The sequence below is a fragment of the Rattus norvegicus genome, chromosome 13 (assembly GCF_021556685.1).
Source record: "Rattus norvegicus strain SHRSP/BbbUtx chromosome 13, alternate assembly SHRSP_T2T, whole genome shotgun sequence".
Taxonomy (NCBI): domain Eukaryota; kingdom Metazoa; phylum Chordata; class Mammalia; order Rodentia; family Muridae; genus Rattus; species Rattus norvegicus.
This window is the reverse complement of record NC_141546.1, coordinates 106,163,798-106,178,032: the sequence shown is the minus strand read 5'-3', so window position 1 is coordinate 106,178,032 and position 14,235 is coordinate 106,163,798. Positions and strand designations below refer to the sequence as shown.

Sequence of the window (14,235 nt, the reverse complement as noted above, 5' to 3'; positions counted from 1 at the left end):
GATCCTGTATCATCTGAGGCTGGAGCTGGAGCTCTCTTGGTAACCTGCTTGCCTAACATTCACAAGGCCATAGGTTCGACCCACCACCACACAAACCAGGAGATGCACACTTATACTCTCAGAGTCTGAGAAGTGGAGGCAGATCTGAAGTTCAAGGGTAGCCCATCTGTGGCTGCATAGACAGGAAAGAGGGGTCAGTTTGAGATCCTGCGAAGAGTTCTAAACTTTCCCTTGGTGGAGTTCTATTCCTTTATCATTGGCGAAAATAGCATATGGTGTCTGTAAGCTTGGGAGGTGAGATGCAAGGTCTGGGTCCCTTAGAGGTGATGATAATGGCTTCTCCAGATTGCTATCTGGCTGCAGAGGCAGCATCAGCATAGAGACCACCGGTGCTTTTACACGTGCAGAGGAACCTCGCTGGTAGGTCTTAAGTCTGCCTTCTTGAGCCCCAAGCCGTCTGATCTTTCAGACACTCAGAAATCTTAAATTTTTTTTTTAGTTAAATTCATTTACATCAAGAAGTCAGACACCACTAATCTCTCTTTGGAACTGGGCTATAGCTTCCTATGGAGAGCAAACCACGCGACATGTCTCTCCAGAGAAACCTGTATGAATACCTTGAGGCAAGCGATCTTAGCTTTGTTTCCCACATGCTCTGTCTGTTTCAGGATCATGAGGAAAACTCGTGTCCTGCATATCCAGTGTCTTGTCCCAACAAGTGTGTGCAGACTATTCCGAGAGCTGGGGTGAGTAAACGGTCCTCCCCGGAGGGTGCAGGGCAAGTGTTTAGAATCCTGGCTTAAGGTTTGATGAGAACCGTAGATAGCCAAAGGCCTGGGGACTACACGATCCTGGGGATGCCTGTCGCTCTGCCTTCTGAGTGGTCTCTTGCACACTCTTTTGTTTCCATCCCAGCCCTCTGACTCATCAGAGTCTCTCCTCCTGTCCCTCGCTTCCCCCCCCCCCTCCCAAGTCATCCTTGGCTCCCTGATCCTACCAAATGGTCGGAGAATCCGTGTGTTTCCACAGCACAGGTTGTCCATTTTGCAGGTGAAGGAACACCTCACTGTGTGCCCTGAGGCTGAGCAAGACTGTCCCTTTAAGCACTATGGCTGCACGGTCAAGGTAAGCAAGCTGTGGGCCACCTTCATCTCTGCCTCTACAGCTCCCCGGCGAGTCCATTTCACTCTGTAACTCTCTTCAGGATCTGGTAGGGTAGACAGACAGCAGAACCCTAAGACTACAGAGGTGTTGGGGCTCGCCAGAGAAAGGGAGCTGCTGCATACATACAGGTCTGCATTCGTATGCATCACGTTCATATGTTTGCTCACACAGATGTGTGCCATTGTGGGCTTCGTATGCACCACATCTGTAAGCCATCCCAGCACTCTGGACACATGTGCAAAGCAGTTCAGCATTCCAGAACGCCGTTTCTGGGCGGCGTTTCTGAGTTGTAGTCATGAAAGTCTGCTGCTTCAGGGTTTGCTCCTAGGCCTTCAACTGATTGGACAAGGCCCACCCACATTATGGTTGGGTCGTCTTAAGGTTGACCAGTTGTATTAATCCTCTCTACAAAATATTCTCACAGCTACACCCCGATGAGCTTTCACTGAACGTAACCTAACCAGGCTGCCACGTGAAACCAAACATAGTGGTTAATTTCTTCTAGCTCTGCTCTGTTGTGTCTATCAGGGTCAGGAACCTTCCAGAGTCATCCTTGCCGTGATTCCTGGCTTTATAGTACCATCATTTACCACTCAATGGTGAAACAAAGAGATTCGAGGCTGTGGCTCTGTAGTGAAGTACCTACCTACCCAGCTGATGGGAGGGAAGCGACAGGTTTGGTTCCCAGCACTGGGGGAAGCACTGAAATAAAGCAATTTAAAATCATTTTCAATATTTTATAAGACCTTACAATACTTATTTAATAAGTGGTATGAAATAAATTTAAAATAGAGAGAACAAAGTTTGACCTCCGTTTCAGGCCTTTTGGCAGATTCTATTCGACCAGAGTAGAAATCGAACATTTTGCTGAGTATAACCGATATATTCTCTAAATCTAAAATTACCTAAAATTATCTAAAAATTGTATTTTTAACCTAAGTACATTTCTTTGGTTTAAAAATAATATTTGAATAGTAGGAGTGTAGGTCCGTGGTAGATCAGGTAGGGAGCATCCTGATGGGTCCCCATCACCACCCCCAACATGTGTGTTAATTGGAAACTTTAAATACATTGTGACAACTGGTGGTCGTGTTAGCTGCGGAATGGCCAGGGCTTTCCTTTCACATGACACCATTGCTTCCAGCGCCGCCGAAGTCTTTACTGTCAGGCTCCACCTCCAGCTGGGCCTTGTTCTAATGCTAACCTCAGTGTCAGGAGCTGTGGAAGGGTAGGAGAGTCATTCTCTGGAACCTTCCTTGGAGTATCCAGCCACCCAGCAGCCAGCCCTCAGCTGGAGGGAAGCTGGTGGCAGCCGCTTGCTTAGACACATGTGGAAATGTGGGCCTTTGCTTTTATTGGCAGTAGAGTCTGTCAGCAAATAAACAGTATGATCACCATTTCTTCTCTCAAATGTGTGTAATCTTCAGAGGAGGGGGAACCATTCTCACCTGTGTGTATCTCTAAGTGCAGTAGTAATTCACACAGGCTGGAATGAAAAGCAGACTGCAGGCTCACTACAGCAGGCAGTATAGAAATATTCACTGGAGGGGCTGGAGAGATGGGTCAGCACTTAAGGGGACTGACTTCTTCCATAGGTCCAGAGTTCAAATCCCTGCACCCACATGACAGCTCACAACTCTCTATAACTCCAAGATCTGTTACTCATAGAAATGCATGCAGGCAAAATACCAATGCATATAAAATAAATGTAAATAAATTTAAAAAATTAAAGTTAAAAAAAGAATAGCCCAGGCTTAAAAGCAGTCTTCAAGGAAGATAAGCTGTGTGTGTGGTGAGTGGTGGTGGTGTCTGTGCTTCCTACCTAGCCAAGGCAGGAAGAAAATCAGCATGGAGAGTTTTGCTAGCAGCCTGATTCTTTGTCTTATCGGCTTGTTTGGGCCTTGCTACTGGACAATTCTGAAGAAAGACCGGATAGAGTCATTTTTCCTGCAGTATTGCAGGGAAAGAGTGTGTTTGGAAACTAAGTAGCAACTTGCTGAGGCTCTTGTAGCCATGCACCTGCCGCCCTGCTCCTTTGGGGAGCTCAATAACTGCCTTGCCTGTTCTTTGTGTTTCAGGGCAAGCGTGGGAACTTGCAGGAGCACGAGCGGGCAGCCCTGCAGGACCACATGCTTCTGGTTTTAGAGAAGAACTTCCAACTAGAACAGCAGGTGAGTCTTGGGGCCACATGTGAAGGAGGAGGGGGATTGCTGACACTTGGCTACTCTGTGTTTCGTTTGGTTTGGTTCAATGGTCTCTCTGGTTCCATGCACGCTGATCAAAGGCACACATTTTTCAACCAGTAGGCAGACACACTCATGGTATTAAGGAAGCTTCCAGCTGGAAGGTGCCTTGGAGTTCTGTGAATTCATCCCCTCCCCCTGCAGATGAGCTAAGATCAAAGAAGCCTCAAGTTTGTAACTCCTCAGTGGCAGAATGGACCTCAAGCCAGCTCCCTCCATGGCCTACCGTCCACTCCACAGCCTGCCCACCCACACTTAGCACCTTACCCATCACATACTAGATTTTTGATATTTTAAAATTAAGTCAGTCAGAGCATTACAGTAGATGGCAGTCTGTCCTAAGTACTATGGAATTTTGATGTCGGTCTAAATGCTTTGTAACCTGATAAACATATGCTAATTTCATATATACTCACTCGAGCCTGTCAGCTTCCTGGAGCATTCGTCCAAGACCTCCATAAGGCTGGCCTTCAGGGGCAGTTGTATGGAAGGTAATGGTCTTAGAGGACCATTCCAGAGGCTTTTCAGGCCCACTGTCAGCGAAGAAGTTTAGCACCGCAGAGTACTTTGTGATATCTAATTCCACATTACAGTGGATGGGTGCGTTTCTCGGGGTCACAGCCAGGAGAACATTAGAAACCCTGACCCAGGAGTAACTCATCACAGACCTACTGTCTGGGAACTTCTGGTTCTTTATAGACCCATCCATTGATTAAGAAGAAGTATGTGCATTGCTAGAGACACTGAGTCCTGGAAGACACAGACTCTCCATGAAAAATCACAAAAATACAAGTAGATCGGCAGCCGTGCCTCCTGAAACACAATAATGCTTGTGGGATGCAAAGGCTGCAGGGAAGCGTTTCTGGGAAAGCTGTGCAGCAAGGCACTCTGGGAAAGCTGTGTAGGCTTTTCAGGGTAGAACACCTAAGTTGTATCTTTGTTTATTTCATTTCATTAAATATGTGTATGAGGTGTGTGTGCATGACTGCAGGCGTGTGACCCAGGAGAGGGTGTCAGATCCCTTGGAGTATAGGCAGCTCTGAGCTGGTCAGATTGGTTTTGGAAACTGAATTCAGATCCTTTGCTAGAGCTCTATGTATTTGTATCTGCTGAGCCTCTCTCCAGCTTCCTAGGCTGACCTGAAAGAAAACAACAGTCTTCTCGGTTGAGCAAAAACAGGGTTTTCCGAAGAGGGGTTTGTGCTCAGACAGGCTGGTATAGAAAATACTGTAGATTTAAGGAAATGGAGTATTAGGGTGCCTGGACCCCTGAGTGTGAGACAGGGATTCCTGGAGACTGGTGTCTTGGGCTGAGACAGCAATGGCCTTCTGTGAGCGAAGATCCAAACACTGTGGTCAGTTACTGATTTGCTTGTCTGTTTTCCCTGTTTCAGATGAGATCTAAGGATCAAAAGTTAGAACTAATCTTTTTCCATGTTATGAAACACTTTGCCAGCTCCTTGTCTAATAGTAGTAGCACACAAGCCCGAGCCTGCAGGCCGCACACCACTCCGGTTCACAGGTCTCTGCCCCATTTCTTCATTTGTGAATGGGGCTGTGGTGGGTGGGAGTGAGCGTTGGCACTCGTAGCATGGTGCCCGGCACACAGAAACATTTCAGTGTTGAGAAGAAGAGGCTGGAGGTGGAGATGGCAGAGGGGCATCCCCGGGCCCATGAGCCACGGATCACATGGAGACATTCTGAGCTTTAAGACTGGGAGGCCAAGAACCTGGAAATGTTAGTAACTGAGATGGGCACCGCAAGAACAGGAGCAGGTTAGAGGCAAGGGTGGGGAGGAGGACAGTCAGGTGGGCGTTATGACCACGTGTACATTCCTTCATCAAACACACAGCCGATGTCTTCCATGTCAGGCATCATGCTGGGTCCATGAGACACGGTCTCAGCAAACACTCTAGGAAGGAAAAGGACGCACAGCACTAAGAGCACGTTCTAAGGGGGGTGAGATGAGCTAGGGCCTGAGCGGGTGATGCAGGTAAGGAGATGTCCCCAGAGGCTGTTCCTTTGAGTGGCCGCACCAAAAGGGTAGCTTCTGGAGTAGGGAAGTTCCCTGATGGGAGCCAGGTACTGAGCAGTCTTGTTAGATACACATGGGCTAGGTCGGTGCTGCACAGTTGTTGGACGGGGTACCAAAGGGTTTGCTAGGTGCTGTGCGGTCTTGCTGGATGCACATGGGTTAGCTCTCTGTTTTACAGTCATGCTGTATGCACATGGGGTTTGCTAGGTGCTGTGCAGTCTTGCTGGACAGGATGCACATGGGTTAGCTAGGTGATGTGCAGTCTTGCTGGATGTACACAGGTTAGCTCTGTGTTATACAGTCATGCTGGATGCACATGAGTTAGCTAGGTGCTGTGCAGCCTTGCTGGACAGGATGCACATGGGTTAGCTAGGTGCTGTGCAGTCTTGCTGGATGCACATGGGCTAACTCTGTGTTATACAGTCTTGCTGGATGCACGTGAGGTAGCTAGGTGCTGTGCAATCTTGCTGGACAGGATGCACAAAGGTCAGAAGTAAGCATGAAGCCACAAGGGTATCAGATTATGTAGAGCCCCATTTGTCCTTTTTGAAAAAGCCACTGGAGACATTGAAGCAGGAAAACAGAAGACCAAATCTATCCGTTGGTGGTGTTGGTTGTGGTGTGAAAATGAACTGGAGGAGGACAGGAAACAGAAGACCAGATCTGTCTGTTGGTGGTGTTGGTTGTGGTGTGAACATGAACTGGAGGAGGACGTTTGCCACCAAGCAGATATTTTTCCAGGACCTACTGGTACCAGGCTCCATCCAGTTTCTGTGAGATCCAGACAGGCCCCAGCTCCCATGGAGGGAGCACTCCTGTGTGAGGGCACAAGCTCTCAGGGTAAGAACAGGTGGGAAGTGTCACAGCCTAGGTAAGAACTGATGAAGACTGGAAGAGCTAAAACAGATAGGGTGTGTGTGTGTGTGTGTGTGTGTGTGTGTGTGTGTGTGTCTGTCTGTCTGTCTGTCTGTCTGTCTGTCTGGGTGTGTCTGGATGTGTCTGGGTGTGTCAGTGTGTATGTGCCAATGTGTGTGTGTGTCTGGGTGTTAGTGTAAGTGTATATATTTGTGTCTCTGTATGTCAGTGTGAGTGTCTATGTATCAGTGTGAGTGTGTGTGTGTGTGTGTGTGTGTTTCTGGGTGTGTCAGTGTGTATGTGCCAGTGTGTGTCTGGGTATTAGTGTAAGTGTATATATTTATGTCTCTGTATGTCAGTGTGTGTGTCTATGTATCAGTGTGAGTGTGTGTATGTGTCTGTGTGTGTATGCCTGTGTGTGTGTCCAGATGTGTTGATATGTGTCAGTGTGTATCAGTATATATGTGAATGAGCATGTGCCAGTGCGTGAGTGTGTGTCTATATATATTAGTATAAGTAAGTATATGTGTGTCTGTGTGTGTATGAGTGTGCATGTGTCTGTATGTATATGTGTGTCAATGTGTGTGTTTCTGTGTATCAGTGTGTGTATGTCTGTGTGTGTATGTGAATGTGCATGTGTGTCAGAGTATATCTGTGTATGTGTGTGTCTGTGTTAGTGTGTGTATCTGTGTGTGTACATGTGTCTGTGTGTGTATCTGTGTGTGTACATGTGTCTGTGTGTGAGTGTGTGTCAGTATGTGAATGTGTGTCTGTGTATCAGTGTGTGTGTATGTGTCTGTGCGTGTGTGCCTGTGTGTGTGTCCAGATGTGTTGATGTGTATTAGTGTGTATCAGTATGTATGTAAGTATGTGTCAGTGTGTGAGTGTGTGTGTCTATGTATTAGTGTAAGTAAGTATATGTGTGTCTGTGTGTGAGTATGTATGTATATGTGTGTTGATGTGTGTGTGTTTCTGTGTACCAGTGTGTGTATATCTATGTGAGTGTGTGTGTGTCAGCGTGTATCTGTGTATGTGTCTGTGTGTGTTTGTGTTACTGTGTGTGTGTCTGTGTGTGTACATGTGTCTATGTGTGTGTCAGTATGTGAATGTGTCTGTGTATCAGTGTGTGTGTCACTGTGTAAATGTGTCCTAGGTATCAGTGTGTGTATGTGTGTCTGTGTGGGTATGTGTGAGTGTATGTCAGTGTGTATCTGTGTACATGTCTGTGTGTGTCAGTATGAGTGACTATGTGTGCCAGTGTGTGTGTGTCTGAGTGTGTGTTATGTGGTATGTATCTATGTAAGGTATGTTTCTGTGAGTCTGTATATGTGTATGTGTATATATGTATGTCTGTGATACATACACCTGAAATTCCAGCACTTGGGAGGTAGAGGCAGGAGGGCTAGGTCATCCTCAGCTATGTAGTTAGTTCCAGGTCAGCCTGGGTCACACCAGAAACCAGAAACCAAGCAAACACGCAGATGAGATGAAGTGAGGAATGGATGTAAGAACTTCTCTTGGTATGATGTGTGTGAAAGGTGCCCAGCACTCAGGCTGAGCGGGACCTCTCTCAGGTGTTGGGGGATGGCTAAGTAGGTATGAACACTTGCTGCATGAACATGAGGACCTAAATTCAGATCCCACCCACAGAGGTGTGGTCCCAGGAGGGCCATCAGCCTAAGCCCAGGTTCAGTGAGAGACTATGTCTCAAGGGAAGAGATAGAAAGAAGTAGAGGAGGCACTAGACATGCATGCGTGAACACACACGCACAGATAGTGACATCTATGTTTGGCAGTGCTCACTGGGTTGGGCTATACTTGCTGATGGTTACCTGAAGGGGCCCTTTGGGGTAGGGCAGAGACAGAGCAGACGAATGAGGTCTCCCGTAGCACTGATCGGTGTCTTGGCTGGCTGACCGCACGCACCGAAAGAGTGCACCAAGCCAGTTCATCAAGTTCGGCCACGTGACACTCCTGACCGGCTGGCCCATCACTGTGGGTGAGGAATGGGACATTCTATGGTCCTGGTTTTAGAGAGCACCGGCAAATCCATTCTTAAATCACATGGGATTCTGCCTGACAACAATGGCCTTAGAAATCCACGTGTACTGTCGCCCCCTAGAAAGTCTTACCCTATTACCTGTGTACATGCACTTAACTCTCTCCTGCCCGTTGTTAGATCTCTGACTTATATCAGAGTCTCGAGCAGAAAGAAAGCAAGATCCAGCAGCTTGCAGGAACTGTGAAGAAGTTCGAGAAAGAGCTTAAGCAGTTCACACAGATGTTCGGCAGAAATGGAAGTTTCCTCTCAAATGTCCAGGTAAGGGCTGGTCAATGATGTCCCAGGGGCAGAAAGTGCTGACTCGGTGTCTCAGGCCACCTGTAACTTGAGTTCCAGAGGATCCAATGCTCTCTTCTGACCTCCACAGCCTCCTGCATACACACGGTGAATACACATGCACTCGGGCACACACACATGCACATAATAATTCTTGAAGAGAAAAGAAGGGCTGGAGAAATAGCTCAGCACTTAGGAGCACTTGCTGCTCCTGCAGAGGACCTGGGTTCGAATCCCAGCACACACACATGGTGTGAGTTTACAACCATCCATAACTCCAGTTCCCAGGGATCCAATACCAAAGTTTTGACCTTTGCGGGCACCAAGCATATACAAAGTTCACAGACATACATGCAGGCAAAACGTTCCCATGAAAAAAAAATCCAGGGCTAGAGAGATGGCTCAGCGGTTAAGAGCACTGACTGCTCTTCCAGAGGTCCTGAGTTCAATTCCCAGCGACCACATGGTGGCTCACAACCATCTGCAATGGGATTAGATGCCCCTCTTCTGGTGTGTCTGAAGACAGCTACAATGTATCCTATACCTGAAATAAATAAATAATCCTTTAAAAAAAATCCAGCTGAGGCATGGCTTTTTTTGTTCAAAGCTATGATCCACTTTTAGTCAGCAGCAAAGGGGTCTTCTTAGCTTTCAACATGGAAGCCATTTCAAATGCATAGAAAAGCTGCCAGGGTTAGGTGATGCCGGGGGCACCTGCACAGCTCTCCCACATCCCATTCAGCACCTTGTCCCATTTGCTCTGTTTCTGTCACCCTCCTCTCTTCTGGCTGTGGCCGTGGACCACCAGAGAGAACACTGCATGTGTGCGGCCCTCTGCATGTCTCTTACACGACTCAGTATATTCACACCAGTGTTGGTGCACTGGTTCATGTGTGTGTCAACTTGACACGAGCTGAGGTTATCACAGAAAAAGGAGCCTCCCTTGAGAAAAGGCCTCCATGAGGTCCAGCTGTAAGGCATTTTCCCAATTAGTGATCAAGGGGAAGGACCCAGCCCATGGTGGGTGGTGCCATCCCCAGGCTGGTGGTCTTGGGTTCTATAAGAAAGCAAGCTGAGCAAGGCAGGGGAAGCAAGCCAGTAAGTAACATCCCTGCATGGCCTCTGCATCAGCTCCTGCTTCCTGCCCTGTGTGAGCTCCAGTCCTGACTTCCTTTGGTGATGAACAGCAATGTGGAAGTTATGTAAGCTGAATAAACCCTTTACTCCCCAACTTGCTTCTTTTTCATGACGTTTGTACAAGAATAGGAACCTTGACTAAGACAGTTGGTAAATGCAACACTTATGCCACACTTCCATAGTATGTGTGGAAATTAGGGTCTTAATGAATGTCGAGTTATATTTTCCTGTTTGAGAACATTGTTCTTCATTCTGCAGAATTAATGATGTAAATCCATTAATTCCCCTGGGAAGGGCCTTCCTTAATCAACACTCAGTGGATCCCAAATGTTAACTAGCCACAAACGGATCCCTAACGAATAAAAGCTCTCTCATGTCAAGATTTGTAGTGGAAGATTTCAAGACATACAACATGGACAATGTATTGTTCCAGAAAGTCTAGGCCATATAAGCTTTATACTTGTTCACTATATCATATACATATATACATACATACATATATGTACCTGTTCTACATGTGCTGTGCATGTATGTGCAGGTATGTGTGCACACATACATATGTATGTGTTAGTATATCCAGAAAAAAAGGAACCTGTCACTCTGTTAGTTCTGACTTTTTTCTAAACACAGAGCAACAGGGAGGAATTAACACTAAATGGGTTGGGCTGAAGAGATGGTTCAGTGGTTAAGAGCACTGATTGCTCTGCTCTTCCAGAGGACCTGAGTTCAATTCCCAGCACCCACATGGTGACTCACAACTATCTGATGTGTCTAAAGACAGCTACAGTGTACTCACATGTATAAATATTAATTTATTTATTAATATGTAATATACTATATTAATGCCTCAATAAACAATTATAGCATTAATATTTGTTTATAATAATGTATTAAAATGAATAATTAAAATTATCCATATATTAAAATATTGATAATATATTGTTAATATATAAATAGTATGTGTGGGAAATTTATGTATTTATATAAAATTAAAATATGCATTTACATATTATATATAAAATAAATGAATGCATCTTTTTAAAGAGACAGGCAAGGCAGGCAGATTAATGCCCTCCATGTAAGAGATCCACAGAGCAGTTAGGTCTCTTCCAGACTTGTGTCCTGCTCTCCCTCCTGCTCCTGCTCAGCCTCCTTACAGAGAAGGAACTGGGGAAGGCTTCTGAGGGAAGAAAATGCTAAATTGAGAGGAGCACAGAGGACCATGTGTGTACATGGAGGGGGGACTTTAGACACATCCAGGAAAGCTCAAAGGTTTACAAGAGGAGTGCAGCCTGGAGAGGAGGAACAAGACAAAAACAGTGGCTACAGACTCTGCAGTGCTCACCGAACTCCCTCTGTGACACTGCCACTTTCATTGGTGGATTATTACATGTGAAACATTTGTGTTAAAATTCAGCCAACAAGGTACGAATACGTTTTCTGATTTCCAAGAACTGTGCTCTCTTTTGTACCAAGGCTCTCACCAGTCACACGGACAAGTCGGCTTGGCTGGAAGCGCAGGTGCGGCAGCTGCTACAAATAGTTAACCAGCAGCAAAGCCGGCTTGATCTGAGGTCTTTGGTGGATGCTGTGGACAGTGTGAAACAGAGGATCACCCAGCTGGAGGCCAGTGACCAGAGATTAGGTAGGTGTGCGGGAAGCAGTCCAGTTCCCTCTCGTGACTTCCCTGTCTTCGTGCATTGGTGGCAGAAGTTAAGTCACAGCCAGCTTTCCAGGACACACAGCGGCTGAATCCTGTTTGTGAAGCAGCATGAGGTCCTAGCTGTCTCAGAAAATGAGGGTCGCCACAATGTGTGTGGGGTCAGACAAGAGACTGAAACAGCCCAGGCAGTCCCAAGCTAAGGGAGAGGGGTGATGGGTGACTTAGGGTTTGGCACACAGGGGCCAGTGAGATTGCTTAGTGAGTGACTTGCTATGCAATCAAGATGACCCATGTATCAGTGACGTCTCTGTTGCTGTGACAAAGCACCACCAACCAAGGTAACTTACAGGAGGAAGGTGTATTTGGGCTTATGGTCCCAGAGAGATAGGAATTTACCACCATTTCATAGAGAAACATGGCGGCAGATGGGCAGGCATGGTGTTGGAGCAGCTAAGCCCAGTGACTCGACTCCTCCAACAAGACCACACCTCCTAATCCTCCCCCAACAGCCACCAACAGGGGACCAAGTATTTCAATGACTGGGACTTATGAGACACAACTCATTCAAACTATGACACCCAGAGTTTGATATCTGGAACTCACACAATGGAGGGAAAGAACCAACTATGGAAAGTGGTTCTATGACCTCCACAAGTATGCCGGGGCACACATGCCTTCACTCACACATGCACACACACACACACACACACACACACACACACACACATACACACACACACTAGTTAGAGGAACATAAGGCTTAGCAGCATGGGAATTCACTTGAGGTGAATGTCCTGTGTGTCTTATACTCAGGCAAGCTAAGAGTGAAGAGGACACATTCATGTCTGCTTGGTGTCAGCTTACCAAAGCCAAATTAACATTAGCAATATGTGTGAATGTGTGTGTGGTGCACATGTGTGTAATGCACATGTGTGTGGTGCACTTGTGTGTGGTATACATGCATGTGGTTCACATGTGGGTGTTAGTATACATGTTGGTGCATGTGTATGGTGCACATGTGTGTGGTACACATGTGTATGGTGAACATGTATGTGGTGCGCATGTGTGTGGTACACGTGTGGTGCACATGTATGTGGGGCACATGGGTGTGGTGCACATGTATGTGGGGCACATAGGTGTGGTGAACATGTGTGTTGTGAACATGTGTGTGGTGCGCATGTGTATGGTGCACATGCAGACAGCATGCTGATAGTTCACTGGCAGTGTTTGATGATGGCCCAAGCTGCAGCCTCCTGTTCTGTGTTTCCTTTCAGTTGTTTTAGAGGGGGAGACCAATAAGCACGACGCACACATTAATATCCACAAAGCACAGCTGAATAAGAACGAAGAACGGTTTAAGCTGCTGGAGGGCGCCTGCTACAGTGGCAAGCTCATTTGGAAGGTGACAGATTACAAGGCGAAGAAGAGGGAGGCTATGGAGGGGCACACAGTGTCCGTCTTCAGCCAGCCTTTCTATACCAGCCGCTGTGGCTACCGGCTCTGTGCCAGAGCGTACCTGAACGGGGATGGGTCGGGGAAGGGAACGCACCTGTCTTTGTACTTTGTGGTGATGCGGGGTGAGTTCGACTCACTATTACAGTGGCCATTCAGGCAGAGGGTGACACTAATGCTTTTGGATCAGAGTGGCAAGAAGAACCACATTGTGGAGACCTTCAAAGCTGACCCCAATAGCAGCAGCTTCAGAAGACCGGACGGGGAGATGAACATTGCCTCTGGCTGTCCCCGCTTTGTTTCTCATTCTACTCTGGAGAGTTCCAGGAACACCTACATTAAAGACGACACCCTATTCTTGAAAGTGGCCGTGGATTTAACTGACTTGGAGGATCTGTAAATGTTAACTGATAGCTCCACACAGGAGCCGATGTGACTGTCCTTTAAGCCATGCCCTTTGGGCGGAGCATGCTTTTGTTCTTATCTTCCTGCCTTTAATGTCCGATGTGACACCTTGGATCCTTCCCCGGTTCGAAACGTCAGACTCTTAGCTGTTATTTATATTTTTATATCTTCTGAGAAATTATAATAATTTGTCAATAGGGCCTGGGGCTCCTCTCTCTCACCGATGTTTGGGAAGTGTTTACAGGGAGTCCAGTGCTCAGTGTGACTGACTACTCAGGGGCAGAATTCCTGCTGAAATGCCTTGGCATTTTATCAGCTGACTCACCGCTCCCACACCCGAGCCCGGGCCTGCAGCAGCCATCTTGTCAGAGGCAGGCAGGCTGTGCCGGTCAAGCATGGGTGCTGCAGCTCAGTAGGCTGCACTTGGAGTAACTCCTGGGAACCTGCACCACCTGTGTTTTATAGGATTCACTAGCAGCATGTAGGCACAGTTTTCAGACTTCGGTAACAGCTGGTAAATGGGTGGGTTCTTCGTCCTTCTCCACTGACACACAAGGTGCCCAGGAGCAGATGTAAGTTCAGATCTGATTAGGTTTGACCAAGTGAAGAGTATCTTCTTAGGTCAAAATAGTCAACTATACCAGTTTCACAAACTCAACACGGTGACCTTTGTAAGGAAGTACGTGTGAGGATGAGCGAAAATCATTATTATTGAGAAAATATGAGAAAAAGACAAAGGGGGTTCCCTTCACTATGGATAGATAGCAGCTGTCCGAACATTCCTGTTCTTTCAGAGGAACTTTCAAATTCATATGTTGACCAGAAGATGAGCATTTGTAGAAACTTGTAGAGTTTCCTGTCAAAGTCCTGAGTACTCTGTGACCAGAAATGACCAGGTTCTTGTACATCTGTCTATTGCAATAGTTCTCAACCTGTGGGTCACG

General features: G+C 46.9%; 1 protein-coding gene across 2 annotated transcripts in view; it reads left to right on the top strand.

The window, feature by feature from the left end:
- Positions 1-13,490, top strand: part of Traf5 (TNF receptor-associated factor 5) — a 46,416-nt gene extending 32,926 nt beyond the window's left edge. For both annotated transcript variants that reach the window (NM_001398702.1, NM_001398701.1), the window contains 6 exons: positions 669-746; positions 1,051-1,125; positions 3,243-3,335; positions 8,476-8,616; positions 11,248-11,416; positions 12,709-13,490. In NM_001398702.1, coding sequence (NP_001385631.1) covers positions 669-746; positions 1,051-1,125; positions 3,243-3,335; positions 8,476-8,616; positions 11,248-11,416; positions 12,709-13,286 — 1,134 coding nt within the window. In that variant the 3' untranslated portion in view covers positions 13,287-13,490. The remainder of the gene's footprint in view (positions 1-668; positions 747-1,050; positions 1,126-3,242; positions 3,336-8,475; positions 8,617-11,247; positions 11,417-12,708) is intronic.
- The last annotated feature ends 745 nt before the right edge of the window (positions 13,491-14,235 follow it).